The sequence below is a fragment of the Vanrija pseudolonga genome, chromosome 2, assembly GCF_020906515.1.
Source record: "Vanrija pseudolonga chromosome 2, complete sequence".
Classification (NCBI taxonomy): domain Eukaryota; kingdom Fungi; phylum Basidiomycota; class Tremellomycetes; order Trichosporonales; family Trichosporonaceae; genus Vanrija; species Vanrija pseudolonga.
The window spans coordinates 2,725,846-2,749,223 of record NC_085850.1 but is presented as its reverse complement, the minus strand read 5'-3'; the positions used below and the strand labels follow the sequence as shown (position 1 = coordinate 2,749,223).

Sequence of the window (23,378 nt, the reverse complement as noted above, 5' to 3'; positions counted from 1 at the left end):
CGTCTCCCGCGGTACTGAATGCCGAGCAATGGAGACCGCATACTCCGTACGGCCAAGACCACAATCTCTCCAAGCTGGCATTTCCTCATTACAACAATCGCGTTTCAACACCGAGCACCGTTTCAACTCCCTGCACAGGGCGGGAGCTCGCTTGAACACCGCAGAGATGAAGGCAAGATGGCGGACGGGACGGCCCTCGTCCCGTGATGATCTCCCGTCAGGTCGTGCGAGCATGCCGCCGGCAAGTGGGTTGAGTTTACCAAGGGGTGCAGGGGAGCATGTGGGAGTTCCCAGAGTATGTGCAAGCGAAGGGTATGAACCAGTTGTTTGGTTCCCTCGTGGAGCGCGCGAGGGCGTTGGTACATACCTCCTCCTCAGCTCTCCGTGAGCCCTTGACCTTGAGCAACATGTGACAATCTTTCGTAATTCAAGAACAGTAGGAGGCGGGGAGAGAGCTGTGTGAGAGCCCACAACGGGACCTCGACAATGAAGTGCCTAGGCAGCTGGCAGGCCTGTGTCGTCGCCATTTCCGTCCGAATCGGTGCGGGACGGAGCAGCTGGATCCGCCTTTGGTGGGTTCGGATATCCCGAATCAACTACCTCACTGATGTCAGTGATGGAGTGACTGTCCGAGCGTATTCGGGTTGCATCCCACGCCCACCTTGCCCCGTCTCGACCCGCTTGCATGCTCAGACATGACTACAGCGTCTACGTTGCAGTGACATCACTGCCTGCCACGGCGCCACACTCGGCACTAGGTCGCATGACAAGCTGGAGCCCCACTTTGGCGGGACCAAATTACAATGAGAGATGTTCAAGGCAGCAGACCTTGCAGAGCAGCAGCGCCGCAAGCCGCCTTGTTCCATTGACGTCCTTGGGCTCTCCTATTCAACCTTCCAACCTACTACCTCTACCACCTAGACCAAACAGACACAATGTCCGCCGAGGCCGCCATCGATCTCAAGAAGCCCGCTCCTGTCGCCGACAAGGCCGAGAAGGAGGAGGAGAAGGGCCTCTCCAACGAGGTGTGAGTGACCGGCAGCTCATAAAATGTGCCTGGCGTGTGACCTCACTGACGCACCGTCTCCCAGCATCACCAAGTACACCACTGCCGGCCAGGCGCTCAACGAGGTCCTCAAGAAGCTCATCCCCCAGATCACTGCTGGCAAGAAGGTTCTTGAGCTCTCCATCGAGTACGTTGTCCTGCCTGCCGGTGTCATCGGAGCCGATGATGATGCCTGCATTTTGTGTTTTCGTGGCTGATCTTTTGCGCGCAGGGGTGACAAGCTCGTCGCCGAGGCCGTTGCTCCTCTGTACAACAAGGCCAAGGCCGGTGTCAAGGTCACCAAGGGTGAGTCGGTGGCGAGGTTGCGGCGACACCACCGCAGTCGTCTTGTCAACTTTCTCTTTCTCGGCACGGGCCATTCCATTGACGCACACTCGCACAGGCTCGGCTTTCCCCACCTGTGTCTCGGTCAACAACGTCGTTTCGCACGTCTCGCCCCTCCCCTCTGACCCCGAGGTTGTCCTCAAGGACGGCGACGTTGTCAAGGTCCAGCTCGGTATCCAGATTGACGGCTACGCTGTCATCCACGCCGAGACTGTCCAGGTTGGAAGCAAGACTGAGGGTGCTGCTGCCGACGCCATCAAGGCCGCCTACGAGGCTGCCCAGGCTGCCATCCGCACCCTCAAGCCCGGAGCCAAGAACTGGGACGTTACCGAGGTTGTCCAGAAGGTCACCAAGGAGTACGGTGTGCTCCCCGTCCAGGGCATGCTCTCGTGCCAGCACGAGCAGAACGTCACCGACGGCAAGAAGCGCGTCCTCCTCAACCCCACCCCCGAGCTCCGTCGCGACCACGAGACGGCCACCTTCGAGGAGGGCGAGGTTTACGGTGTCGACGTCCTTGTCGTCACCGGCACTGACGCCAAGGTGGGTCTCGGTCCCGAGCAACAGTCACTAAACCTTTACAGGCCCGCCCCGAGGACGCCCGTACTTCGGTCTACAAGCGCGCCAACGACGTTAACTACCAGCTCAAGATGAAGACCTCGCGTGCTACCTTCTCCGAGGTCCAAAAGAAGTCGGGTGCCTTCCCCTTCACCCTCCGTGCCCTCGAGGACGAGCGCCGTGCCCGCATGGGTGTCCAGGAGGCTGTTGCCCACGGTGAGTTGGGACGCACCCTAGGCGGCCGCTTCACATTGCTAATACCTCGCAGGTCTCCTCAAGCCTTACGAGGTTACCCAGACTGTTGCCGGCTCGGTTGTTGCCGAGTTCTTCTTCACCCGTGAGTTGAGCCGTGTCAGCCTAATCTCGGACCCGAAGCTGACTCGATGCCAGTTGCCCTTCTCCCCGCTGGCCCCTTGTTGCTATCCCCCCAGCCCGTCTGGTACTCGGCGTGAGTTGCTCTGATGGTATGCCGTGACAGCACTGACCCCATGCAGCGACAAGGTCAAGTCGGACAAGTCGATCCAGGACGAGGACCTCAAGAACCTCATTGCCGCTCCTCTGCGTGCGCCCAAGAAGAAGGCCAAGAAGGCCGCCGCTGCCACCAACGGTGCTTAAGAACTTTGTGTCGATGTAGCATGACAGCAGCAGCAGGAAGAAGAAGCCATTTCTATAGCGCGCAATGGGTTGCGCCGCAAATGCAGTGCGTTTGATCTTCCGACATGGGTGGTGCAGCATGCAGCAGCAGGTCGAGGCTTTGGCTTTGTCGAAAAGCTGGGCCAGCTGGGCGGGGCCGGCGGCTGGCACGTGGTCGTGGTCCCTGAATGTTGACGGTTGGTGCCTGGGCGCCTTTGATGCGTCCTTTGTGATTTCTGAACGGCGGCGTCCAGAGTGGTAGGTCGCACACTCGTACACGTATAACTTGGGATCAGCTCAACTTTTCCCCCTCTTTGACTGCAACCCATCTCCCAACACCTCTAGCCATGACCAAGTTCAAGGACGTCCACCTCGTACTCCTCATCCACGGGCTATGGGGTCAGTGTCGCGAGCGCACGCAGGCACAACAACCACGCCACTAACACGCGACCGCGACCGCAGGCAAGCCAGAGCACCTCGCCGCCGCCGTCGACGAGCTGCACGCCGCGTGGACAGACATGACCACTGTCGACATCGCCAGCGGCGGCGGCAGCTCGGTCCACTCGTCCCCCGACGCCACGCCCCGCCGCCAGCGCGACGACCTCGTCGTGCTCGTCGCCGAGGGCATGACGTCAAAGCTCACCTACGACGGTGTCGACGTGTGCGCCAGCCGCTGTGCATACGAGGTGAGTTGGGAATCGGTGGACACGGCCACTTCCTGCAGCGCAGTGCTGGTCACTTGTGTGCCAGCCCTCCCATGCATGACTCGGACGACGCGCTCACACCGACGCCCAGCTCGACCGCGAGATCGCCCGCCTCGAGGCCGACGGGCGCCATGTCGCGCGCTTCAGTGTTGTGAGTTTGGGCGGGGTGGAGGTGAAACGGGGTGTGCATGCGCGAGCGCGAGACTGACCTGGACCCCCTCCTCGCCATCCACACAACAGATGGGATACTCCCTCGGAGGGCGTAAGTACCCTGGGAACGACGCGGTCGCGGAATGAGACACTGATGTGGACAATCTAGTCGTGGCGCGGTACCTCGTCGGCCTGCTCAACGCGCGCACGCCTTCCTTCTTTGACGCCCACGAGCCGGTCACCTTTTCGGCGCTGGCGTCTCCGCATCTCGGCATTCCGCGCTACAGTGAGTGGTGGGCGACGCGCTCTCACACACCCGAAACGGTAGTCTCACCCCCGCCCCCTAGATACCTTCATCTCCCAGGCGCTCTCGTGGCTCGGTGGCCGCCTGCTCTCACGCACCGGCGAGCAGATCTACGTCGTGGACAGCTATTCAGAGCTCGACGAGCGCCCGCTTCTCGAAATCATGGCCGATCCCAGTGAGTGGCGCGTTTCGAATTTCGGTGGTGGCGAGCGAGTGTGGCACTTACGCCCCGAAAGAGCAAGTTTTCCACAAGGCCCTCGCTCGCTTCCGCGACATTCACATCTACGCTAACCTCGTCAACGACAACACGGTGCCGTTTCCCTCGGCTGCTATCCAGATGAGCGACCCTTTCGTCAAGTGGAAGGAGCGTGGTCTCCAGGTCAAGTACGACCACCAAGACATTGCCCACCAGTGGTCGTTCCCACAGCCGGACCCGCTCACCGTGGCCAAACCAAAGGCAAAGCAGTGGTTCAACTGGAACATTGGTACCCTTCCGCCGACCTTGAGGTTTCGCGAGCCGTATAGCACTGTCAGTTGAACCGGCCAGCTTGCTCAGCTGACAGTCAGATCATTCTCGTCCTCGCCCCGATCCTTATCCCGGTGCTTTTCCTTCTGGTCATTATCCGCTTCTCACTTGACACCAGCCGCTCGTGAGTGAATTTACTGGAGACTTCACTCACACCCCAGGCGCCTTCGTCTCCAGAAGCTCACCCGCGCACAAATGGAGGCCAACCGGACTGCGGCCGGCACCAGCAGCCCCGTGTCTCCGATGTCGCCCATTCCCTCGGTTCACGGCCTCTCGATTGACGGCCTGCGCGCCGCCATTCGCAAGGTCGAGCGTAACATTGAGCAAGACTTCATGGATGCCGTCGAGACGCCGCTCCCTCTCGACCACGACGAGTTCGACGACGACTTTGAGCACTTTGAGCCCGACGTCCACCCCCTCATGACCGACCGCCAGGCGCGCATGGTCCACTGGCTAAACGCCCTCGACCCCAACAAGCACATGGTCTGGTTCCCCGACTGCCCCAACTCGCACGCGGTTATCGTCGTCCGGTGAGATTGACCATTATGGCTGTACTGACAGCCCTAGCGACCCCGAGCGCATGCCGATCCATGAGCGCGGCCGCGGCGTCCTCCGCCACTGGGCCGGTGAGGTTGCTCTTGCAGCCGAGACCGCCGCGACGCCATTCTGAGTCTCTCGTCCATACATACCCCGAACTTCACTTCTCCAATGTATTATAACACCGTCGACTCTCACCTCTACGACACTTAGGATACCTTCGTCCCGCTGATAGCCATATTTGTTGATAGAAATCGTAACTTGGTTTACTCGGCTAGACCTGCACCAGCTGGGTACAAATAAATGACATGTAACTGCTTTATTACATTGCTCTACAAGTGTGGTGGCCGCATGGCGATGGATACAAGTTACTAATGTTCATTATATGGAGTAAAATGTGACCTCTGCGGCATGAGTTTCGGCTTTGCTTTTTAGCGAATGGCGCGACGCGCGCGCGCCTCTTCCACTGTGGGGTGAGCAGGTGGAAGCGGGACCGCGCTGACCTGGACTCACTCAGACGCTTGGATTCCAGAGTCAGCTCATCAGAGTTCACACGAATGTTCTTGTTGAGAATGGCGCCCAAGGCTGACATTGTGAGCTCACAAACACACAGAGTTGTTTTCAAGCTCACTCTTCACAGGGGTGGACGGGGCGGTGGGGGAGTTCTCGGTCCGCTCAAACTGCTGGACGCGATCCTTGACCCGGCCGACAGGCGTCTGGAGGCCCGCGGCGGGGATGTTGGCGGACGTCGTCGCCAGCATTGGGCTTGAGCGGGAGCGGACGGCACGCAGGGGCTCAAAGCTGCGCTGCGAGGGGATGAAGGGCTTGAAAGGCGAGCAGGTCGGTAGGGGGGTTGAGGTTTCGCGCGTGTGGCGCGTCTCGCGGCTCGGAGTCAGTGGCACCGAGATCTTGGGGCTATCGGGTAACGGGTGCGACTGGGAGCGCTTGTGGATATTGATATTCCGGAGTGATCTGCGAACTGCAGGAGTGCGGCGGAGAATAGACGACGTCTTGTGCGCCAGTGGTCGTCCGGGTGTAACTGGTCGGTGCTCCGGCATAGGGACGTGCTGGGTCGCTGCTGTCGGCGGGCGTGAGACCTTTGGTGTGCGGCACTCGTCGAGAAGCTCGTCAAAGAGGCGGTCCATCTCGTTGCTGAACGAGGCGTTGGGGCTTAAGGGTGCCAAAGACGGCGAGGTTGGTTCGTCTTGTGGTGTGTCCATAGATTCTGCCGAGGCAGCAGGGGAGGACAGCGGGCTGCAGCTGCTGGCCGAAGTCGTCTCGCCCGCTGAAGTGTCAGTGCACATCTTGGGGGTGGGAGGGGGCGATGGAGTACCGAGCTCTTCTGGCGTGAGGACAGGCACAGGCTTGCGGGGGATCCGGAAGCGAGACGAAGTGCTAGAGTTGACTGATGATGGTGTTTCTGGCGGATGCACAAAGGATGTCGAGAGAGGCGAAACGGGCGAGACCGGCAGCGGAGAGAGGCAGATAGCCTCGCGCTTGGAGCGGAAGCCGGGCCGGGACGGCGTGTCCAGCGAGCTGTCCTGCACGACGTAAGGTGGACGGCGTGTGAGGGAAGGCGGTTGAGGAGTCCCCGACTGAACCAGCGTGGCTCTCACCGGTAGCGAAATGGGGCGGGAACGAAGTGACGAAGAAGACGCCACATTGTCGGTGCTGCTGGTGCCGTTGGCGACGGCCGAGAGGCGACTGAACGTCTCGCGGAAGAGGGACGAGCCAACGAGGGGAGACTGGGAGAGGCGCGTCTTGGGGACTGGCAGTGGCGGTGCCTTCTCCGGCGGGGAAGGGGATCCGGAGGAAGGTGCTGTGTTCGGGCGCTTGGCAGAGCTTTTCGTGTACGACCCAAATGGCGTTGTTGCCATCGGCCGTTGAGGGTAGGTATGCATGTGCTGGCTTTGGCTGTGTGTGTGCTGGGGGCGAATACGGCTGTGGTCGACTGGGGTTGTCAGTGGTGGGTCAGAGGAACTGTAGTCACCACTTACAGGCCGCAGAGGTGGGCGTGGCGGTCGCCGACGTTGAAGCCGACGACGGGACGTAGCCGTGGCGGGCGGTGGCGACGTCCTCGTAGCTCCAGTTTGACGACGTGCTAGCCGTCAAAGGCGGGGATAGGGCGGCAAAGTCGCTCGTTAGACCCATGATGACTGACGCAGAAGTCGAGTGCGAGCGGGTATGCGTGTTGGGTATCGTCGTCGTCGTGCGCCGGTCCGAGATGGAGAAGGCGCGGGAGATACGCGACGTAAGGGAGGACGACAGCGAGTTACTGCGGCCTGGTTGCGACGCCTGGCTTGTTGTTAAGGACTCTCCCACTGGGACGAGGACCTCGACTGGCCCACTGATGTCCGAGACGTTGACACGCCGTGCTGGTGGAGGACGCCCGGTCGCGCGCTCGATGAGACGGTGTACGCGGAAGTTGCGGCGGTCGTTAATATCCGCCGAGGAGGAGCGCTGCTGTAGGCGCATGACGCTGGGTACAAGAGATGCTGGGTATATGGTGAATGGAGAGAAGAAGAGGAAGGGGAAGGGAAGGGGGTGCAAGGGGAAGGGGGGGGAGAGTGATGGGAGGGGGAGGGGGGTATGGGCGAGTGTGAATGGCCGAGAGAGAGGCGCGGTGAGTGGATCCTGGGACGAGTGAAAGAGTGACGAGTGGTGGTGGTGGTGGTGGGTCGGTGCGACGAAAGTGACTGTCGCGGCGAGTCAGTGTAAACACACAACCGCTCTCACACACGGCGTGTTTATCACACGCCACCATGGCGCGCCGAAGCATCGACAGCGCCGACGGCGAGAACAACGGCCAGGGGCTGCACCGCTGCGGTGTCGCAAGGCCACGAGGCGGCGAGCAGGATCGGCACCGCGGCGCAGGGGACCAACGACACCTCAAACACGTCGGCGGTCAGTGGCGCAGAAGCGACGCGTCTGTCCTCCTCGGCACGCACGAACAGAACAATACAGTGAATGCAAGATACTATTGACAACAACACGTCTAGTCTACACAGTGAGGAGGAGCTCCTCGAGCGCCTGGTCGACCTCGCGGCGGTGGCGCGCCGTCTCGCGGACCGTCCCCTGGTGCTTGCTGGCCTTGGCGGCGCGCTCCTGCGCCGTCCCGTTGAGCTGGTACAGCGCGCCCTGGCCGGGCTCGCGCACGCGCACACGGTGACGCACCGCGAGCGCCCATGCGCCAGCCACATTCTCAGGCAGGCAGTACCACTCGTCACCGCCTGGTCCGACGACGGCTTCCGTTCTCGGCACCTCGCCGGCGCGGCGCGCCCACGTGTCCACGCCGCCTGGGCCGCCGCTGAGCCCTCCTGCAGCTGCTGCCTGTCGACGGGCAGCATTCGGGTTGCCCACCTCGTGCTGCCAGGTGTGCACGTTCTCCTCCCAGTCTGGTGGGAGGTCGAACGGCGACGCGAGGAGGCGTTGCCCGCGGACCAGGCGAGTAAGCGCCTCTTCTGCTCTTGCGGTTATGGTTGATGCGAGTGAGGGATGTAAAGACAGTGCGGCGACAAGGTTGGAGATGTGCACCTCTAGTGGGGGGTGAATGTGCGTTACCTCGAGGAGCGAGCGCAGGTCTGCGACGTAGTCTGGTGGGATGAGGGCTGTCTGCTCCAGCCCGGCGGGTGGCGGCTCAATGTCGTCGGGGACAACGGCGATCGAACATGAGAAGATGTCGATCTAGAAGCTCAGCGGGGACGGGGCGCTGGCGCACAGCGAGCACTTACCAGCCACGGGGGCGAGTCGTCTGCCTTGTCCTCGTTGCGGACCCACACGACGAGCGGCGGCCGGACCCACTTGTCAGCCAGGGCGACCTGGTCGCGGAACTTGATCTGGACGGGGGTCGGCGCGTCCTCGAGGCCAGCGATGACGAAGCAGCCTGCGCGGGGCTCGAAGGACACGTCGGCGGCGGTACTGTGTGCCGAGAGGACGATAGTGCGGGTCTCGAGGCCGAACACTGACTCTGCGAGCTACAAGTCGTCAGCCCGCGCCAGCACACACACACTACCTACCGCAATCGCAGCCCGCACGACGCGGTGCACGCCGGGCACAGGCGACCCGCGGTCCCGCACGACGTCGACGAGCACGCCCCCGCGGCGCGCGACCATGGCGAGCACGAAGACGGCGAGCAGCGTGCCGTCCGGCGCCCAGCCGCGCAGCGCCGGCGAGGCGTGCACCGCGCGCACGAGCGCCGGGGAGAAGCCCGCGCTCCCTGGCGTCGGGAGGGGGAGGATGGGTGGCGTGTGTATGGACGGCGTGTGTGCTGCCATCGGGCGAGGGTACGAGGACAATGTGGACCGACGATGTGCTGTCAATGGCCTAACAGGCGTAACAGGCGTGTTTTGACACCCACAACAATGCCCGACCAGCCAGGCGGGCCAACCTCCACTTTGTGTGTCCGCCTCGTGTCTCGCCGCTCCACAGCGAGCCTATAAGTAGCAGCGAGGGGACACTTCGCATCCTGCTTCTCTTCTCTCTCCATCCACTGACCCAGAATGACTGTCATCGGGCTCGACCGCTACGTCGGCATCGGTGCGTGTCTGCGCATGGACGGGACTGACAACGGCAGACTGCGAAATGGTGCGCTGCAACACGGAGAATGGGCTGGCTCGGTAGGTCTAGTGCTCTTGACGACGCGTACGGCCAGCTCACACCACGCCTAGGGTCGCAATCGTCGACCATACCGGCAAGGTCCTGTACCATTCCTACGTGTTCCAGCACCCGAAGAACGTGCTCGACTACAAGACGGACAGTGAGCGCCGACTCGTGGGCAAGCTGACGCCAGAATCGGGGATTACAAAGGCGCTCCTCAAGGACGGTGGGTGCTCGGGCCTCTTCGTCGCAGAAGCAAGTTGACGCCGCCGCCAGCGCCGACCGTCGAAACCGTCCGCAAGGAGGTGATTGAGATCATCAAGTCGAAGATTATCGTCGGGCATGCGCTCTTCAACGACCTGGCCGTCCTCCAGCACAGGCACGACTACGAGGACGTGCGCGACACGGCGCTCTTCTACCCGCTCCGCGAGCGCATGGGCGTCAAGACGGAGGGCATGTACCCCGGCCTGCGCGCCATGGCCAAGGAGGTGCTGGGACGCGATATCCAGGAGGGCGCCCACTGTCCCGTGGGTATCAATCACTGCTATTTGCGGCGCTGCCAAGCTGACCACTGACGCCCACCCCCAGATCGAGGACGCCCGCGTCACGATGGAAATCTTCCTCAAGTACCGTGCCGACTATGAGAAGGGCCTTGCCGACGGCGACGACGTCGTGTCGGGCGTCCCTCGGTGGGTTTACTCGTGCCGCGCACAGCTGACACACCCAGCGCGCACGCCAAGTGGTACTGGTAAACAAACACCACGCACCGCCCACACCATTCCCCCACTACAACAATCCCACGCCCGCCCCAGCGATACCCAGCATTGTGTATAACCTCCAAGGTTCGCTTTGTACCCATCCTGTCCTTCCTTTGTACCCCCATGTCCCAGGTCCCGCGGCCATCGTCATCCGTCATCATTTTATTACAAGGTAGATAGATGTACAAACCCGCGCCTCGCCGCGCCGCGCCACGCACGCCCAGCCGCCCAGCTTGGCCCATTGTCCTGCGGGGCCACCGCTACTACTACTTCTTGTCCTCGTTCCTGATCCGTCCGCCAATGACCTTGAAGTCGGCCTTGAGCTTGTTGAAGATGCCGCCCTTCTTGCGTGCACTGCCCGTGCTCGCTGCGCTGGCCTGGCGCGAGTGGTTGAAGAAGGACGTGGGCGGCCGCGCTGCCGCCTCGGCGTTGGGGTTGAGATTGGGCGCCGCGCTCTCTGACCGCTTGTGGCTCCGGAAGAACGAACCCGACGGGCGCCCGGGCGTCTCCTTGTCAACTGGCACTGGCAGAGGGTCCGAGATGATGGGCCGCTCTTTCGTGCCGCCGCCCGTGTTCAGCAGCGTCCCGCTCGCTGTCCGCCGGAGTGCGCTGCCAAAGCCTGCAAACGCCGCGCTGGCATTCTGCAACGGGCTCGAGGGTGACTTAGGAGTCGTCGGCGTCGTTGATTCGTTGGCTGCGGAGCGGTTGAAGAAGCCGTTCGTCTTCTTGGCGGTGGTAGGGGTCTGGGCCTCGGCATCTGCCTCGGTGTCGGCGATGGGCACCGTCGCGACGACGGGCGGTTGGCCATCAGGCGACGAGTTGCCACTGCTCCTGGCCAGCTCGGCATCTGCCGCTGGTACTGGCTTGCGTCTCTGCACGTCGCCGAGCTTGGACGGCGTGGACAACGGCGCGCCAGTAACGCCGCTCGACGCGCTGGTTGGGCTCGCGGGGCTGACTGGGCTGTCCTTCTCGGGGAGGGCGGGTGGTGTGTCCTCATCGTGCTTGGCCTCGTCATCTGCCTCCTTGGCAGGCTTCTTTCCCTCCACCTTGTCTGACACCTTTTGGGCGAGGCTGTGCAGAACACCACTCTGGTTGTGGTGGGCGAGCTCGGCGGTCGCCTCGCCATCGTACTGTGGCGCAGGATAGGTCCCCACTTCGCGTGTCGTGCCCGGTAGCCCACGCGACGCAGGGTGGCCGACGGCGCGGTATGCGTGTCCGGGGGTACGAAGGTCAGATGAGCTCGAGCCGTTTGCTGATGGCGCGGAGAGGGCAGAGGTGGGCGACGTCGGCGACTTGGGGTCCGACGTGGACGCGGGCTGCGTTGTCGACGGCACAGGCGACTTGGGCTCTGCTGCGTGGCTCGGCGCCGTCGAGCTCACTGGGGAGCCAGGGTGCGACACGTTCTTCCCCTCGCTGCCGTTCCGGATGGCCGTGATGCTCGCAGTCGACGCGGCTGGGTCAAGCCCGTGCTTCGTCGTGCTGGCAATGGCGAGCGAGGCGGGCGTTTGGGGGAGAGAGTTGTCTCCGGCCGGTGTCTGGGTCCGGGAGACGTCGCCGGACACAGTGCCCGTGTCAACTGTTGTGTTGTCTCCGTCACCGTCGTCCGGTCTAGCACCAAGTGATGTCCTCTCGTTCGGCTTGCCCTCGGCTCCATGGTGGATAGCAGTTGTGGAGGCCGAAGTGTAGCTTCGCTCCGCTCCGCGCCTGGTCTCGCTCGTGACGGCCAGCGCATTCGCATCGTCCGTGTTCAGCCCCGCGAGCTCGCGAAGCGCCGAGGCTCCACCCACGGCCCCGAGCGAGACCATGGCCGGGCGTCCGACCATCCCCGCTCGCTTCGGGCTCATGGGACTGCCGGTCGGCACGTCCCGATCCGCAGCACCGCCCGCAATGCTAACAACAGCGTCAGGCGGTGGCTGAACAGCAACCTGGGGGATTGCCGCGGCTGCGGATGTCGGTGCTGGCAGCCTGGACGCGGCGTGGATCGTCGCGCCGTTGGCGCTTGCGGGGCTCGCTGGGCCGCTCCCATCAGCACCGCTGGCCTGCGGCGTCGCTTGTCCCGATGAGCTCGGGACAGCGATGCGCTTGCTCTCTCCAATACCAGGGCTGGCCTTTGGCGTCTCGCCCGGCAGCACCGTGTCGTCGTCGATGAAGAAGACCATGGTCTCAGGGTCGAGCGATGCGGTGAACAGCCCATTGGCCGTGTTGACGCTGAGCCTCTTTGTTGTCCGCGCGCGGGTTCCAGGGGCGAAGACTACTGTGCCGTCTGATGGCGCAGAGGGGGGCGCGAGTTTGGGCGCCTTGAACGCCGAGGGCGCGGCGGCGGAAGCCTTGGAGCGGGTGGGAAGAGACGTCTGCGGTGTAAACGTCGACACCTCGTCCTCGTCAATCGTCGGCGTGGCCACTTTGATCCTGTCGAATGCGCGGCTGATGTCGTCGGACCACGACGACGAGGGGAGGTGAGGCGCGCTGGACTTTACTCCTGCAGCCGTTAGCGGGCAATCAAGTGGAACCACTCACCGGCGACAGCCTTGGAGACACCGTTGGGCGGCGGCGGCTGAGTGCCGTTTGCCGGCGTACCGTTGATGGCCGCGGCAGCACGCTGTGACGCGAGCTGCGCGCGGGTCAGGCCCGTCGCCGTGACGTGCGCCTTGCCGGTGATGGGGTCGATGGTGGTTGCGGGCGATGGGACGTTGGCGCCGGACTGGAGGCCTGCGCCGCCAGGTGACAATTTCGACTCTCCCATGGTGGATTGGGATCCGTGTGTGATAAACCACCGATAAAAAAGATGTGGATGGATGAGAGGTGTTGTCGAGAGCGAGCACAAGGAGGTGGCTAGCAGCGAGCGATGCGACCACGAGGTGCGTGTGTGTGAGATGAGAACTGGGTGGAGGCACTGGCGGCGTGCCTATGCAACGGTTGTGAAGGTGAAGCAGCGACGACGAGATGTCTCTTTGCACTCTGTGTCTCTGGGCTCTCTCCTCGCAGCAGGAGCAGGTCTTGATCGAATCTGCTCTCTCTGGTGCTTCACTCAAAAGGGCGTGTCTCAGCTCTCGGCTCCCACCGGCGAAACCTGGGGGTTGCTGCAACCATTACGGCACAAACGTACGAAACGGCTGGTCGAGAGGTTTGACGTCACGTCACGGGGTGTGCGGCCAGGATGCCGGTCAGCAAGGACTGCCAGCACTAGACGAGCACTACGACGAGCAGTCTCAGTCAGGTGCATCGAGGTTAGTGACGATGACCCCCCAAAGGGGTGCCCTGAAGTCAGAGGTCAGCACTGCAGGGGGGGGGGGGGGTCCACGGTGGTGTTTCGACACGGCCGCAACCCATACCTCCGTCTCGTTCCGAACAAGGTTCACAGTGACAGGGTAAGATGATGCTTGTGAGTAAAGTGTGACAGTGACGGGGGGTATGGGGAGTTGGAGACAAAGTATAAAACAGCCAGACGAGTGAGATGTGTGCTTGCGCTGGTGCATGCGTGTGTGCTCGAGCCGCAGCAGCCGCCGGCGCCGGCGCCACGGCGTCGCGGCGTCCTTTGTCTCGTCGCCATCCCATCCGACGCGACTGTGCGCTTGATTCCAGCAGTGCCTGCCCGCTCTCTCGGTCTGATCTGTCTCACCGGCAATCACTTAACCTTCGCATGTCCGACTCATCACGCAGGCCCGAGATAGCCCATCGGTGCGCCGGCTCGACGCAAACCCCCGATAGACAAGAAACAAAACCCCGGCGCCGAGACGGCTGCGGTCTGTCTGCATGAGATATCGATACCCAAGTGCCTTCTCCTGGCGGCAGCGTGATCATGCTCTTCGGCAGGATCGTCGGCAGACTCACTCCTCCCGACGGAGGTGCACAGCGATGTTAAGCGAGACGAACGAACACCGAAGGCCGCGAGTAGCAGGCGCGGAGCAGTAACTCACGATGCTGAAGGCCTCTCCGCTGACTTCCAACGACTGGACTGTGACCACGGCGCTGATGCCGGCGGGGCTGAGCTCACACCACACGGCCTGGAGCGATCACCCACGGCGGAGGGCACAGCAAGACAAGCCTTTGGCGGTCTGTCCCTAGTCGGCACGGCGGTACGAGCGACGGTAATGCCATGCCTGGGCACGCGCTGAAGCGACTGACCGAGGCTGACTACACTGACCTGTACCGTCACTCATCTATGTTGCGACCGGCTTGCTGCGGCCGGCTCCATGGCCTCACCACTACGCCGCGCACGGGCGTGCCGGCATGCCGAGTGGCGGTTGGTCAGCGATGGCTGGCGTCGACTCGCACGGCTTGGAGGGGGCACAGCTGCGGGGGGAGGGGGGGTGGGGAGCAGGTATTCCTCTGCCCCACAAGATGTATCTCCTCCTCTTGTCCTATCTTGTTCCTCCACCTTCCTTCACCAGCCCACCACCACCTTCATGCCCCAACTACCAGCAAGACGACCCGAGCTCGCGTTCTCTGTGCGTTGCCAAAAGCGTCCCCAAGTCAACCCTCACACCGCAGGTAGTGGTGCTGGTCAGGTGTTGCGAACCTTGGGGAGCAAACCTGACGCCCGCAGCATGGGATGCACCCCCAGGATCCCTCCTGGCCTCGTCGCAGCATACAGCACACGCCACAGTGCGTCTCGCTAGACTACCCCACCGTCCTTGTAGACTCTACCGAGGGACGACACCGGCCTGGCGCTGGGTGTGGGCAGCGATGCCTCACAACTCCCAGAGCTGGGTCACAGACTCGGATGCAACCATGCCTCGCCTCCCCGTCCCCGCCTCCAACCCACCTGCCATGTCACTTCACCCCTCCCTCACTCCAATACAAGACTGTGCATAGCTACAAACGCACTACTCGCGACGAGCCGCGATCTGCGGTCGATCAGCGTCCCTCCACCACCACAAGAACTCACAACCTGGTACTCTGCCGCAGCGTTACGCGGGAGGGCAGCGACGCCGACGGCGGTGCGGACGGGGAGGGGCACGCCGGCAGGGAAGAGGGTGGGGTAGAGCTGCGCGCCGGCTTGTCAGCACATTGTCCGTCCACACATGTCCGTCTCTCGAGCCCTACGCACCTCGTTCAACGCGGCAATGTTCTCAGGATAGTCGCGCACATAGATAGTAACAGACACCAAGTCCTCCAGCCCCAAGCCAGCATGCGCCAGCGTCTCCTTGATAGACGCAAACGCCTGCACCGTCTCGGGCACGATGCCCCCGGGCACGAGCTTGCCCGTGGCGGGGTCGTTGCCCGTCTGGCCCGCCAAGAAGACGAGCGGGCCGGACTGAATGACGCGCGTGAAGATCGCGGTGCTGCCTGCCGCGGGGACGGGGGTCTTGTTGGGGTTCGTGCTGGTCGTCATTGTGTATGCGTGGGTGGGGTTGGGGAGGCTGGGGGAGAGAGGGAGCGCGCAAGAGTCGTTCTTATGCCTCGCCACGGCGCTGTCGACGAACGAGTTGTCGGATTTCGCCGCCCCGTCCGCCGGATATCTCCCGCCCCGCCCCTCAATGTCCGCGCCGACGGCACCGCGCTCCGAACGACATGCAGCGGTGTGCGGTATGCCGCTGATGTGTTGCTATGATGCGATGGGTGCAAAGAGGCGTGAGGGGAAGAAGTTGGATAGGAAGAAGTTGGATAGGAGGGGGAATGGGTCATACCCCATGCCACCATGGTGTAGCGTCAGCCCTCCGCCACGCCTAGCTCTGCCACGGGCGATGACCACCAACGCCGGCCGCCTCCCACTCTCTGTCACTTCACACCCTCAAGCATGTCAGCGCATCTCCGTGAACGCCTCGGGAGTGCTTTCCGTCTTGCCTCTCAGCACAGTGTCTCGCATCACGCCGATACACCACGGCGACTGTGACTGCAGGAGCCGCGGCTCACGGCTCTCGGCGGCGCGCGGCGCGGCGTTGAGCCTCGGCGTCGTGGAGTGAGTGAGTATCACTCTCGGCAAGTCTCTGCCGACAGCATCGCGCCATTATCTGCAGCGCCCAGCGCCGCCAGTGCCCGGCTTGGGGCAGACTGACCGACCGACCGACCCGCCACGCCCACCTCTCTCGGTCGGCAGCTAGCGCCGCCCAGCCACAGCCACTCAGACATGTCTTGCGGCATGCGGCATCTCGGTGTCGGCGAACAAGACGTACGCACGGGCGGAAGTCGCCCCCGGCGGCGACGTCTGTATCCGGGCCGTGGGCTCGGTGTGGGTGTGTGCAGCGGCGGCTGTGGCGTGCGCAGAGTCTCTCACTCGGTCGGCGAAGCGCGCGCTGAAACACAACACGCGCGTGCGTCGCCATGAATGAATGCAGATCTGAGACTGCGTTTTTAGCTTCCCGCTGGCCTACGTGCGTGAGTGCGTGCGTGCGTGATGCTGCGCACGTTGATGGCTGGCTCGCCGAGATACGCCAGCTAGGTCGTGCCATCATCGTCGTATCGGCCTAATACTTGTCGCAGTGGGTGTCGCCGCAGTGCCACAATCCGACGAGGTCGTTATACCCCGCCCGCCCGACCTCGGTCTCGGCCACGTCGCTCCCCGACACGCCAGTCAGCCCGACGCGAATCCGCCGCCTCCGCCGCCGCCGCGGCGCGCGCATCACGATGTGCAAGTTGCGATGTGCGGTGGCCCTGCGGTGCAGGGGCAGGGGGCTGGCTGCCTGGCATCAGGCGCAGCGCGCAGCAGCAGCATCAGAAGCAGCAAGCCGGCGTGTGTCGCGGCAGCCGGCCGGCAGCAGCAATGACCAAACAACACGCCAACGGCACGCCGCGTCGGCGACTGCAAGCCGTCCGTGGCGTACGTGCCTCCTTGGCCAGCAGCCTTGGCCTTGCTGCGTGCGCTGCTTGTTGGGGTGCACGCACTGCACTCCTGCACGCGTATGCAGCCGAGCCACGTTGAGCCACCACGGCACGCCACGCGCCACCTGTCTGGTTGTGGCTGCGCCCACGGCCACGGCGTGGCCATCATGACATCAAGGTATCAATTGGTCCTGATGATGAGTGTCAGAGACAACAGTCAGTGTTCCTTCAGGCACAGGCTGCAGGAAGGAGCATGAGCGTGGTGGTGTCGTGGTTTGTCGTCGACGCGATCTCGACCGACTCGACCTTTGCATATGGCTCCCTTCCCTCTGCGCTGTTGCGTAAATTTTAGACTTTTGGATATATGTCAACGGCACAGGCACCGGGCGTGTACGGGCGCCGGCGCCGGCGAGGAGCTTGCTGCGTCTTGCCTCGATCTTGGTTGCTCTACGTGCGTGCTCCCTGGTCAATGTTGAACTGGCAAGTGGTAAAAAGGTGTCGTCGTGTCCTGGACACAATCTAGTACCCTAGCACATCTCTCCCGACAAAAAATGGCCCGCCTGCAGCTGCTGGACCCAAATCGTCTCAGGGACAGGTCTGGGCTCCTTTTTTCCTCATCCAGGGACAAGGCACCAGGGGAAGGGACCCACACGCCGACGACATTGAGCAGTAGGACGGGGAAGGAAGGGGCGGAAATGATGATGAGTCGACTTGACCGTGCTGCTGCTGCCAGTGGTGGTGTCTGCCGCCGTGCCCCCTCCTCTGTCTTCCCCCCCCCGTTCTTCCCTGATTGACGCCACTGTGCAACTTGCGCCTCCCCAAATGCGCCTTGATTCAGGATATCCAGCTCGTGTTTCCCTCTTTACTCTGCCTAGTCCCCTTTTGGGCGCTCGACGCCGCCAGACACACACCCCTTCCCTGCCATACCACACACCAGTCCCAACGGCAATAATATCGACCAGCAGCACCAAGACACGACTGCAGGCTGCTGACCGCCTGCTGCTGCTGCCATTGTGCATCGCAATCCGCTACATCTTTTACTCCTCTTGCTCCATCACACACACCACATCCCACATCCTCTCTCTCCACAAACACGCTTGCGTGACTACAGCCGCGATCCGCCCCGCCCCCCCGCCCCGCCCGCTCCGCATAGCTCCACACTCCGGCGTCACACCGACCGCGTCCGAACTCACCGCCTACCGCCGTTCCTGTCGCCCGCGGGCCCAAAAGTCCGGGATCAAGCGCGCGCGCACGCATAGCATACCACCGTCGCCGCCGACGGACGACGACGAGAGCGAACGACGTCCAAAGTCTGGCTCACTTTCGTCAACACGCCACTTGGTCGTTCCTCGATCCCATCACACACCCGCATACACGGCCATCTGACGCCGAACTAGAACTACGACGTCGACGACGACGCGAGTTCGACGCTCGCCTCATTACCACGGCACACACTTATCTCTCCAACAAGTCCATCGACGACTCGTTGCCCTTTACCCACATTCCCCACCCCCCCTACTAACGGCGTCGTCCCACTGGGACCATAGCCCATCATGGACACGCCAGCGCCAACCAGCAATGCAAAGCCGGCAAAGTTCAAGCTCGACCCCATGTCGCTCTTGCTGCCCCACGAGCGCGTCGCCATGCTAGGAGCACAGAAGCCTCCATCCGCGGCTGCGGCTGCTGCACAGGCTGCCAACCCCACCGCCGACCCCTACGCCGCATTCCGACAGCCGCCTGCACCGGTTCACGCGACCGGACATCAGATCGGCCGTCCTGCGCCGCTAGCTCAGCCTAGTCGTGAGTCGCCGTGTCAAGTCCGACGGGCTATGCGCGATTGCCGTGACGCTAACCATTCGTGCTCGCTGTCTCCGCCGATCGCCGCCGATCTGCCCCTTGATCATCTCACTCCCGATCACCACTACACCACACACACAGACTATGTCCCCGTTCCACCAGGACAAGCCGCGCCGTTATCACCACCCGCGTCGCTCATGTCGACGCCGCCCTCGGCGTGGGACGCTTCGTCTTCCTGGGGCGGCATGGAGGGCGTGATCGAGGGCTCGGCGTCGGGACAGTGGCAGGGACGGTTCCCTGCAGGCGGATCAAGCCTAGGAATTTATCCTCACGGTTGGCACCCACACCGCGGACAAGCACGGTTGCAAGACTGGGAGATTGTCGAGACGCTCGGCACTGGCACGTTTGGACGTGTTTTACTGGTTCGCCAGAGGCCATCTTACCGGCCGACGGCCTACCACCCAATCTTCCCGCACCTGTACCAGTCGCCGGATCCGCATTCGCCGTCCCCTGCGTCGACACAACAAGCCGACGGACAGCTGCCTCACTTTGCCATGAAGGTGCTGAGAAAGTCTGAGATTGTGCGCCTCAAGCAGGTCGAGCACATCAACTCTGAGCGGCGGATCCTCGAGCGCGTGCGGCATCCATTCATCGTCGAGCTCTACTCGACATACCAGGACAACCTCAACGTCTACATGCTGTTGTCCTACATTCCCGGTGGCGAATTGTTCTCACACTTGCGACGAGCGGGGCGTTTCTCTGCCGACGTCACGAGGTTCTACCTGGCGTCCATTGTCCTCGCGATCGACTACCTCCACTCGAACAATATCATCTACCGTGACCTCAAGCCGGAGAATTTGTTGCTCGACCGGACAGGCTACCTCCGCATTGCTGATTTCGGATTTGCAAAGGTGGTCGAGGACCGAACCTTCACGCTTTGCGGTACTCCCGAGTACCTAGCGCCGGAGATTGTCCTGTCGCAAGGCCACGGCAAGGCTGTCGACTGGTGGGCGCTCGGTATCCTGGCATTTGAGATGCTCGCAGGCTACCCGCCCTTCTTTGACGACCACCCGCTCGGCATCTACGAGAAGATCCTGCGCAACGAGGTGGCGTTCCCTTCGCACATCGACCCGTACGCCAAGGACTTGATTCGGGGTCTGTTGACCGCGGACCGAACGAAGCGTCTCGGCAACTTGCGCGGCGGCGCACGCGATGTCATGAACCACCCGTGGTTTGCCGGTGTCGACTGGGGATCGCTTGAGAGGAAGGAGATTGGAGCGCCGATTGTGCCGCGGGTCGGCAGCATGAGTGAGTTCATTAAGGATAGCGCGCGGAGGGCGATGGTCGTGGCGGGCTACACTGGTCTACGAGACCCCTAAGTGATCGCCCGCCCCTGCCACGCCGACGCTAGCGCGGACGTCCTACTCCGACGGACAATGACTGACACAACCTCCCAGGCGACTCTCAAAACTTCCAACGATACCCGCCACCGCGGCCGACGGAACTGCCGGGTATCTTCGGCACGCCATACGACGCGACCGAGGACCCATACGAATCCCTGTTCCGCGAGTTTAGCTTTCCCAGCGGCCGTGCCGCTGAGGACGTAATGGACGAGGAGTAGGTGTAGTAGTAGATGGGACTAGAGTTTTTTTTTATGCGAGCCGACTGGGCACGCTTTTCTATGCATATCTGGGTTTTAGGGTACGGATTGGGTGCTGCTAGGTGTGGCGGTGAGGGGGCGGGTGGTGCTAGTGGCGGTGTCGAGGATGATGGGGCGGACGTCGTCGCGGAAGGTGGGCCAGGCGTCGCTGCCGCTGAAGGCCATAGCAGCGGACTGGTGCAGGCCGCCAGTCTCCTCGACGTACGTGACGTCTACGCCGCCGGCACGCATAGCAGCGACCGTGGCGCGCACCTCATCGACGAGGATCTCGCACTCGCCAGCATGGACATATACCTTGGTCCCAGCGTTGGCCAGGGGCGCCCAGTCTGCTGGTACGGCGCGCACAGGCGAGACGTAGCGGTGGGCCAGGGCTTCTGGCACATAGTGGCGGAGGTAGGACGGCACGGCGAGGCGGCCGACGAGCGGAAGATAATCGGCCGCGTAGTTGCGCGAACAGCTATCGCTGCTGGACGTCGCGTCGCACCACGGCCCGGAGAGCGCGAGCGCGCGGGGCAGTGGCCGGCCGGCGTCGGAGAGCAGCTGGGCGAGCTGCAGGCATAGATGCCCGCCGGCGCTCTCGCCGACCAGCGACACCTCGTGAGCGGCGTAGCCCAGGCCGAGGACGTACTCCCACCCCGCGAGCGCGTCGAGCAGCTGCGCGGGGAAGGCCGAGTCGGGGGTGAGGGCTTTACGGTAGTTTGGCGCTGTGGGGTGAGCTTGCAGCTTGGGTGGGAGGAGGGTGAGGGAACGTACGTACCGTAGACTGGAACCCCCAGCTCGCTCGCTAGGAGCCACGCGAACGGCCACTGGAGGGGATGCCCGAAGGCGTAGGCCCCGCCGTGGAAGTAGACGATTGCGCGGCGCGGCGCTGGCGCCGGGGGCGTGAGGACGAACAGCGGTCGTTCGACGGCGTGTACGGCGTCATTGGCGAGCGCGGCCGGCCGGTCCGTGGCCGGGGGGATAGTGACCACCGCAACACCGACCCCCGGCGCGCGCGCTGCGCCCTCTTGGGCAAACTTGTTCGGGACTCGCCCTTCGTCGGGGTCGACGCCGGGGAGGTAGAGCGTGTATTTCGTCAAGAAGGCCTTGGCGAGGCGCGACCACGCGTAAAAGCCGTAGGACATCCATTGGGCTGGGGGGCCGGCGGTGTGGTACGTTATCAGGGCGGAAAGCGCTATCAGCGGCGCGGCGGCGTACAGCGCGGCGGTGGAGAGGAAGTTGTACAGCCTCAGGAGGGGCGTGGGGGGCGTGTTCGGCGCGCGTGGGTCCGGGGTCGCGCGCCGGAGAGCGGCGATGGACATTGTGCTGAGGCGGTCGACGGAAGAGAGAACTTGAGAAGAAGAGAAGAACGACGCCGTGTATCGACACGGCGTTTGCTGTCGCGTCGCCTACTTCGTCGCGCCCACACACGCACCGACGATCACACTCGCCTCGAGGCGCTGCCACTGTCGTTGTCGTCGTGCAGCAAGCTAGCGCGTTGTCAACAAAGTTCAGTCGAAGGCGTGCCCGGTTCGATGTATTCCAGTTGGTGGTTGTTTCCGAATAGTGTGGGGACCCGGGGTAGGGCACGACGTCATGGCTGGCGGGTGGCTGCCATCGCGACATGTCTGTCGGCGGCGACTGACTCAACTCGACTCTTGTTTTCGTTCTCTCTCCATTCGCTTCGCCACCCCGCACACTCGTTACGATGGCCGCCGCCGTCCCTGCCGCCGCCTCGTCCTTCCTAGACGCACTGCGCACGCTCCCGTCCCTCCTCGCCGCCGAGCGAACCCTCAACCCCCTCACCTTGCTCTTCTCGCCCAACACCACATCAGCGCTGCACGTGCCCCTCGGCCTCAGTCTCGCGCTCATCCCCACGTCCTTCCTCCTCACCCATGTCTCGGGCAACGTCGGCTGGGTCGACAGGGTGTACACGACGCTGCCGGTTGTCAGCAGTGCCGCGATCGCGGCCTGGGCGCTCGTGAACCCCAACGCGGAGGCGTTCGGCGCCAGCCTGCCCCGCCTCTGGATCATGCTCGCCCTCCAGGTCCTCTGGTCGGCCCGGCTCACATGGCACACTGCGCGCCGAGGCCTGTACGACCTCACGGCAGAGGACTACCGCTACGCGACGCTCCGCAAGATCCTCCCCAAGTGGGCCTTTGAGCTCATCCACATCTTCGCCGTGGCCATCCCCCAGCCCATCCTCATCTTCGCCCTCAGCATCCCCGTCGCGGCAGCGCTGCAGCCGGCAGCCAACCTCTCCGCCGGGCCGGGGGGCTACGCGCTCCCTCTGTCCGCGGTGTCGTTCCTCGTGCCCGCGCACCGCAGCGCGCCGGGCTCGACCCCCGCACTGCACCTCCTCGACGGCTTCTTCGCCCTCGCCGGCCTCGGCATCATCGCGCTCCAGGCTGCCGGAGACAACGCAATGTACCGCTTCCAGGAGGCCAAGCACGCCGCCATGCGCGGCAGCGAGCAGAAGCTCGACGCGCGCGGCATCCCGCTGCCTATCGACGTGCCGGCCGGCTTCTGGCCCGGGTTCCCCACAAAGGGGCTGCACGCGCTCATCCGCCACCCCAACTTTGTCGCCGAGCAGCTCTTCTGGCTCAACCAGGGCCTGTTTGCGGTCTTTGCGAGCGTGCACCCGCCCGCGCAGGCGTGCCTCGGCCCTGCCTTCTTCGTGAGTTGAACGATGTTGGCTGTACCCAGCTCACCCCGCAGCTCTCGCTCCTCTTCTGCGCCAGCACCCGCCTGACAGAGTGGATCACGACGCAAAAGTACCCCGCCTACAGCGTGTACCAGCGCCTCGTGGGCATGTTCCTCCCGCAGGAGACGGCGATCAAGTGGATCTGGACGACGCTGAATGGCACACGGGCAGAGTTGCAGCATGAGCTGACCACGCCACCGGCCAAGCCCGCCAGCGCGGCTGCGGAGTGACGCCTGTCCTCCGCATCGTAGGCCGCAGGACATTCATCCCATACCCTAACCCCTCATACACCGTTGTACCCAAAACTATCCTTCTGATGCTAC

The 23,378-nt window shown here is 63.2% G+C and overlaps 10 protein-coding genes across 10 annotated transcripts; 5 read left to right on the top strand and 5 right to left on the bottom strand.

Annotated features, from left to right (window-relative positions):
- The first annotated feature begins 853 nt into the window (after positions 1-853).
- Positions 854-2,660, top strand: Pa2g4 (Proliferation-associated protein 2G4). The gene is made up of 8 exons (XM_062769335.1): positions 854-1,027; positions 1,092-1,193; positions 1,278-1,351; positions 1,449-1,930; positions 1,972-2,161; positions 2,214-2,282; positions 2,336-2,393; positions 2,440-2,660. Exons 1-8 carry the CDS (start codon positions 936-938, stop codon positions 2,558-2,560), a joined length of 1,188 nt encoding a protein of 395 aa, XP_062625319.1. The 5' UTR covers positions 854-935; the 3' UTR covers positions 2,561-2,660.
- Positions 2,661-2,925: 265 nt separating this feature from the next.
- Positions 2,926-4,932, top strand: YOR059C_0 (Putative lipase; the record flags this gene model as incomplete). Its single annotated transcript, XM_062769334.1, has 10 exons — positions 2,926-2,977; positions 3,041-3,264; positions 3,374-3,433; positions 3,523-3,544; positions 3,602-3,718; positions 3,780-3,911; positions 3,973-4,265; positions 4,304-4,386; positions 4,424-4,792; positions 4,830-4,932. 10 exons carry the CDS (start codon positions 2,926-2,928, stop codon positions 4,930-4,932), a joined length of 1,455 nt encoding a protein of 484 aa, XP_062625318.1.
- Positions 4,933-5,230: 298 nt separating this feature from the next.
- LOC62_02G002814 (uncharacterized protein) lies at positions 5,231-7,274 on the bottom strand (the record flags this gene model as incomplete). The annotated part of the gene is made up of 4 exons (XM_062769333.1): positions 5,231-5,265; positions 5,313-5,384; positions 5,431-6,713; positions 6,829-7,274. The coding sequence occupies 4 exons, from the start codon at positions 7,272-7,274 to the stop codon at positions 5,231-5,233; spliced, it is 1,836 nt and encodes a 611-aa protein (XP_062625317.1).
- Positions 7,275-7,799: 525 nt separating this feature from the next.
- On the bottom strand, positions 7,800-9,073 carry LOC62_02G002813 (uncharacterized protein; the record flags this gene model as incomplete). Its single annotated transcript, XM_062769332.1, has 3 exons — positions 7,800-8,483; positions 8,531-8,773; positions 8,816-9,073. 3 exons carry the CDS (start codon positions 9,071-9,073, stop codon positions 7,800-7,802), a joined length of 1,185 nt encoding a protein of 394 aa, XP_062625316.1.
- Positions 9,074-9,253: 180 nt separating this feature from the next.
- On the top strand, positions 9,254-10,309 carry rex4 (RNA exonuclease 4). The gene is made up of 6 exons (XM_062769331.1): positions 9,254-9,335; positions 9,373-9,415; positions 9,467-9,621; positions 9,672-9,922; positions 9,984-10,084; positions 10,123-10,309. The coding sequence occupies exons 1-6, from the start codon at positions 9,299-9,301 to the stop codon at positions 10,145-10,147; spliced, it is 612 nt and encodes a 203-aa protein (XP_062625315.1). The 5' UTR covers positions 9,254-9,298; the 3' UTR covers positions 10,148-10,309.
- LOC62_02G002811 (uncharacterized protein) lies at positions 10,297-13,141 on the bottom strand. Its single transcript, XM_062769330.1, has 2 exons — positions 12,671-13,141; positions 10,297-12,632 (listed from the first exon to the last, which is right to left on the bottom strand). The coding sequence occupies exons 1-2, from the start codon at positions 12,894-12,896 to the stop codon at positions 10,420-10,422; spliced, it is 2,439 nt and encodes an 812-aa protein (XP_062625314.1). The 5' UTR covers positions 12,897-13,141; the 3' UTR covers positions 10,297-10,419.
- A 1,838-nt stretch (positions 13,142-14,979) lies between these two features.
- On the bottom strand, positions 14,980-15,488 carry PH0854_0 (RutC family protein; the record flags this gene model as incomplete). The annotated part of the gene is made up of 3 exons (XM_062769329.1): positions 14,980-15,000; positions 15,042-15,140; positions 15,204-15,488. The coding sequence occupies 3 exons, from the start codon at positions 15,486-15,488 to the stop codon at positions 14,980-14,982; spliced, it is 405 nt and encodes a 134-aa protein (XP_062625313.1).
- A 2,370-nt stretch (positions 15,489-17,858) lies between these two features.
- PRKX (cAMP-dependent protein kinase catalytic subunit PRKX) lies at positions 17,859-20,414 on the top strand. Its single transcript, XM_062769328.1, has 3 exons — positions 17,859-18,715; positions 18,854-20,020; positions 20,170-20,414. Exons 1-3 carry the CDS (start codon positions 18,469-18,471, stop codon positions 20,331-20,333), a joined length of 1,578 nt encoding a protein of 525 aa, XP_062625312.1. The 5' UTR covers positions 17,859-18,468; the 3' UTR covers positions 20,334-20,414.
- Positions 20,409-21,673, bottom strand: bah (Acetyl-hydrolase; the record flags this gene model as incomplete). Its single annotated transcript, XM_062769327.1, has 2 exons — positions 20,409-21,076; positions 21,130-21,673. 2 exons carry the CDS (start codon positions 21,671-21,673, stop codon positions 20,409-20,411), a joined length of 1,212 nt encoding a protein of 403 aa, XP_062625311.1.
- A 386-nt stretch (positions 21,674-22,059) lies between these two features.
- SPCC594.04c (putative protein) lies at positions 22,060-23,285 on the top strand (the record flags this gene model as incomplete). The annotated part of the gene is made up of 2 exons (XM_062769326.1): positions 22,060-23,028; positions 23,070-23,285. The coding sequence occupies 2 exons, from the start codon at positions 22,060-22,062 to the stop codon at positions 23,283-23,285; spliced, it is 1,185 nt and encodes a 394-aa protein (XP_062625310.1).
- Positions 23,286-23,378: the final 93 nt, after the last annotated feature.